The 5,000-nt window shown below is 38.5% G+C and overlaps 1 protein-coding gene and 2 long non-coding RNA genes across 4 annotated transcripts in view; 2 read left to right on the top strand and 1 right to left on the bottom strand.

Annotated features, from left to right (window-relative positions):
* The window catches only part of LOC138030000 (uncharacterized), a 44,528-nt gene that overhangs the window by 14,498 nt on the left and 25,030 nt on the right, over window positions 1-5,000 (top strand). The window lies entirely within an intron of this gene.
* Window positions 1,913-5,000, bottom strand: part of LOC138029993 (uncharacterized) — a 21,461-nt gene continuing 18,373 nt past the window's right edge. For both annotated transcript variants that reach the window (XM_068877838.1, XM_068877839.1), the window contains exons 3-4: window positions 3,892-4,032; window positions 1,913-2,807 (exon numbers count right to left, since the gene is read on the bottom strand). In XM_068877838.1, coding sequence (XP_068733939.1) covers window positions 2,335-2,807; window positions 3,892-4,032 — 614 coding nt within the window. In that variant the 3' untranslated portion in view covers window positions 1,913-2,334. The remainder of the gene's footprint in view (window positions 2,808-3,891; window positions 4,033-5,000) is intronic.
* Window positions 2,826-5,000, top strand: part of LOC138030002 (uncharacterized) — a 5,390-nt gene continuing 3,215 nt past the window's right edge. The window contains exons 1-2 of the long non-coding RNA XR_011128004.1: window positions 2,826-3,219; window positions 4,766-4,890. This is a non-coding gene — a long non-coding RNA (uncharacterized lncRNA). The remainder of the gene's footprint in view (window positions 3,220-4,765; window positions 4,891-5,000) is intronic.

Here is a 5,000-nt window from a genome sequence, read left to right as displayed (position 1 = left end):
AGCTATCCCATAATGCCACAAGCGACCCTTTGCCTGAGGAAGGATCAAACACTGGCTCGATGCCATGTTTCTTTACTTTCATGGTCTGCGATGCACGACGTGTGGGTGACATTCGCGAAAAAATGCGCAGTAGCAATGGGCGCGAACGTCCTTAAGCCAATGACACATGGTTCAACATCTTGCAACATTTGTTGCTCAACAAATGTTGAACAATGTTGCACAGACGTGTTGAAAGGAATACAGCTGGTCTCTATCTTCGTTCGACATCGTTCAACAACGTTCAAATATTCAAAACCCTTCGAGGCTTGCTTACAACGAATTTGGACACGGCTGGTCAATCGTTCACTTGAGCCTCGATACGGTGAAAAGAAATCAATGAAGGGTGACCAGCCGTGTCCAAATTCGTTGTAAGCAAATCTCGAAGGGTTTTGAATAGTTGAATATTTATCGCTGTTTCTCAGCAATGGATATTCGCTGGACCTTCAAAAGTTGGTTATCCGTGTGGCCATCTCCGGAGTTTGAGCGTGAATGATGCCGGAGAAGTGTGATTTTATCGGCGAGATGTGAGGTAAGCTAGCAATTACTTTCCAGCCTTTCCTTTATTTATGTACGAGTGACAACCCGGGAGTTGAGAAGTCACTTAAATCGCATTTAATCAGGCAAATAACCACACAAGAAGCGAGAAAGTTACCAGGACAATAAAATACGGTTTCTTTGTTGCGTGTAAATATCTTTTTGAGTTTGTTATCGGGTTTCCCATGCAAATCCTTATAATTTTTTAGCCTCCGAGTCTGGGCTGCCTGTGTTTAAACGTGGGCAAAAGAACCCTTTTTGTTAACATGACATGGTAAGTCACTGCTTACGAGCCAGAAGGCCCATCAGGCCTTTAGTGTTTCGTTTCCGGAATGGTAAGGGGAGGAGAAGAGATAAAATACTAATCTCGTACCCAGATCTCACTCTGTCAATGGAAATGTGAGAACTGCCAAAGTTCGACAATACACCCTTTTTCATTGGCTACTAAAAAAAAGGTTGCGCATTGCAATCTACGCTCTGATTTGCTTATTTCGTGGGGCACCTCAGTGAAGGTAAAGTGAAGGTTTAGCTTTCGCAAGTGAACGTGCCGTTTTGAATACTGTAAACTCCAGTTGTGCAGAGGAAAGTTTAGTTTTTTTCGACGTCGGAAAAGCTTTACAGTTGAAGGAAATAATTTTAAAAATTTGCGACATTTGTGTAAAATGTACCGACGAACACCCCAAGTTCAGTTATCGATCGTGTTACGATAAATTAGTACGGTATAATATGCCAAAATAGTTCATTTCTGTGTTGCAGTGGTTCCGATCCTAGTTACAATTTTTTAATTATTGGTCAGCCACCCCCTTCCCACTTTTACTTTTCCAATTTTCTAACCAAAAGCATGAGTCACAGTGGTGTAAATTGCTTCAAGTGGCAATTTGCTTTTTGTGACTCTTTAATGAGTTTTATTTGTGTACATCAGCAGATGCCCGTGGTGAAATTTATATCTCTACAGTATCCAAAATTATTGTTCATGTTAATGCTTCAAGCGAAGTAAAGAAAGCAAAGCTATGTTATCAAGGAATTATCATAATTTTTTTGCACTCCCTTTTATGCGCGATTGAATTACTGTTTTATTTTGTTCACGATTGATAAACTGGAATTATCTGGACAGTTCGCGAAGGTCAATGTCACGCAATGTGTTGTTTCAAGAATTTTCTAGAACTGTGACTCATCAATTTCAAGTTTGAAAATAGAGTTTATTGTAATAGCTGTAAATAGTAACTTTTGAAAACTTCTAGACTCTCTTCGGATACTTTCCAGTCTGAAGGTCGTCAATTGCAAAACATCCTCTCTTCAATATCAGCACCACAAACACGCAAACTTGTACAAGCGACGCCAACTGAGTTGAGTTTATTTATTTGGTCATCAATTAAGGCACTTAAAGGAGAAACAACAATAACAATTGACTTTCCCTCTGATGTAACATTTAAGCTTGTTTTGTCTTAAAGTGACGGAACCATTTGATAAGTCAATGATTTCCCGTAACCAGTTGGAAGGACAATTAAACAATCCTGACCGTTCAAACTAATCGCCTGTAGCGCTATTTTCTTTTTCGGCCTAAGTTTAAGGTTTCCTTGTAACAGTTCTCTACCCAAAAGAATCTCTTCAAGAATACTCTCGAAACCCATGTTTCCTTCCGCGAAATCACAATGGAAAGTACGAACATACGCAGTGATAGAAAGGCCCGATAATAAAATTAATGTGTAAGCATGGAGAACATCAGAATGTAGATTGCAAACAAAAACGGCGCTTCTTTTTTCACAGGTACCAGGCAAATACATCGACGCAAGTGGTACCACTGTTGTTGTCCTCTGAACAGTCTGCCCAGTCCTGTCCATACCATATCTGCAATTCCTGGTTCTTCAACAAACGTAATGGACTGGAATGGCTGCTTAGAACAAGCTCTGTTGATCCTTGCTTTATTCCTTCAAGAACGTAGAAGTACTTTTTGTTATTGCATCCTCCTTTGTTTAACAATTTTTCCTCTTTTGGCAAAAGGGCTTTTTTGTCGGCAGTTGTGATGATCGTCATAAACGTGTTGTTTGCATACGCGGCTACGTTAGCGCAGCTCCAGTAGGAAGCACCGGTATCTTCGTTACATTTGATGGATCCGTTTCTGTGCGCCAGCTTTATACCCGTTACATTACCAGTTTTAGTCATCTCGAAGGCACCGTATTGATTATCTCGAGATCCAAAGCAAACTGGATCTTCGTTGATTTTTTGCCACACCCCTGAAAATAAAAATCATTTTGTTACCAGAATAAGATATGTTTCGTTTTGTCATAAACTTTTTTTACACCAGGGCAATATCATCAACAATAAAAATTGTCATGAAAACAATCAAATGAACAAAGGAATAGCTTGAACAAACAACTGTCTTGAATAGATGTGTGAAATGGGCATTGCAAGCTTAAGAATTGGATTTGAAATCTGTCCTTTTTCTTGTTCACTGTCCTGCTCTACTTGTTATGTTTTGTACCTACATTGTGGTAGTTGCCAACCCTAAAGCTTGTCTTATTTGGCTACCAGGTGCTCTCCCTTGTAAGTTTAGTCTACTATTATCATATCGTTATTTTATTCTGTTATTGTTTGACAACAGGCTATTTTCACCGGGAGAAAAGTACGCTTTTGCCAGTCGTGCTGGTATGCACTATTTTTATAATAACGTCTAATTTCGTAGCTGAGCTTGAGCAGCGTTATGTTTTGGCGATTTGAGCCCGAAAAGGTTCTTAAAATGTACTTAAAGTTATGTGGTATACTAAGTTCGAATGCAAATTAAGTTGTTGCTCAGTGTATTATGCAGTAAAAAAACGTCCCTAAGCATCTTAGTTTAATAATTGTCCTGTGAGACTACATTTTTCATTTCTTTTACCGTTATTTATACTTCTCATAAAAACAAAAACAAAAACAAATGAGTAAAGTCTTTAAAGACGTTCTTACTGTAACCTAAATCTTACTTACTTAAATCTTTGGTTAATCTCAACCTGTACACTCACATGTCATATAAAAGAGCTAGGTCCTCATTTAAAAGATGGGTGTATGGAAGACATGTTTGCACAAAGGACTTTATTGTTAACATAAGGGTCCCGTGAAGGAGTCAACAACTTGCTGTATTCAAATTATTTTCTATATGAGAATTGTCATAGCTCTAAGAAAGGATCATAGAATCCTGAAAAGCTCCATGCTAGGGTTGCACATTCTTGGCTCATTTCATTTCTTGAGTTAATTGGTGAATAAGTGGCCTCAAACCCGAGTAGGAGATCTTCAAAGATTTGTATTAAGTTAACACAAAAAGTACTAATAAGTAGCACTGACCTTGACAAGTAGCCTGGATAACATGACCAGCATTTTCATCTGAGTATATCCAGTGCTTGTTGTCAGCAACTTTGTTTCCTTCACTCGCTTTGATTTCAGCGCACGATTCAGCGGGAAGCTCTTGAATTGATCCCAATGGCACTGCAGGTGAAATGTACAAAATTTCTATAACTATCAGCGTAATATGAATGATGAGTGGTAGCAACCTGGTACGGACCCAATGTTGATGATTAGTTTTTGATAATCCTTTGTTTTAACTAAGATTGATTGGTTTTCGACTCATTTCGACTCATTTCGACTCAGCAAGAGTCCATCAACTCTTTCTCTTCTATGTTTTTTTTTTTAAATCAGTCTTTTTATAAGAACGGTCAGGCTGAGATTAAAAAAACTTTTAAGAACATACTAAGTTAAATTAATACCCAGGCTCAGAGCCAGTTTAAAACGTCAACTTCATTTTGCTCATTTTTTAAAATTTGTTTTGGATTTTTTTCTGTGTGGTTAGTATAACTCGAAATAAAGTAAAAGAAATGTAAAACTGTAGTCTAACAGGCAAATTAACTCAAATACTTATAGTTTAAGTTTAATGAAGCTTCTTACCAATGTACAAAAGAAAATACATATACAAAAGTACAATAGGTAAAGGAAAGCAATAGGGGGAAACTGAATTCCCATCCTTCAGTCAACGACTATATGGAGTTGCACCTGTTGAGGTTGTAGAGGAGTACCGTCTGCTGTTGCTGTAGAGGCCGATTCTCAATTTGCACTGTCGACTTCAGCCATTGCATGTAAAGACTGGTGCGTTGTCGAGTTTGTTATGAGATTGTTGCTGGCCAGCTTTTTTTTTCTTTCTTTTTTCTTCTGCCTGGTCTTTCAGTTTCTTCTCGGCAAAAGTCAGACCTTTTGATACAATTTTTTCCAGGCTGCAGCGTGAACTTCCCAGCTGTTTGTGTTAATACCACATGCTTTCATATTACATTTATATGCGGCCATGAGACGAAGGTATGGACGATTTTGTTGCTTTCACCGGATGAGAATTCACCATATACGAGGTCCTTGAGTATGCACCCATCTTCCATTCTACGCACATGACCTAGCCAGCGAAGGCGTCT

This window comes from Montipora capricornis, chromosome 13 (assembly GCF_036669925.1).
Source record: "Montipora capricornis isolate CH-2021 chromosome 13, ASM3666992v2, whole genome shotgun sequence".
NCBI lineage: Eukaryota > Metazoa > Cnidaria > Anthozoa > Scleractinia > Acroporidae > Montipora > Montipora capricornis.
Note: the sequence above shows the minus strand (reverse complement) of the source record. Positions and strands in the feature narration are given on the sequence as shown.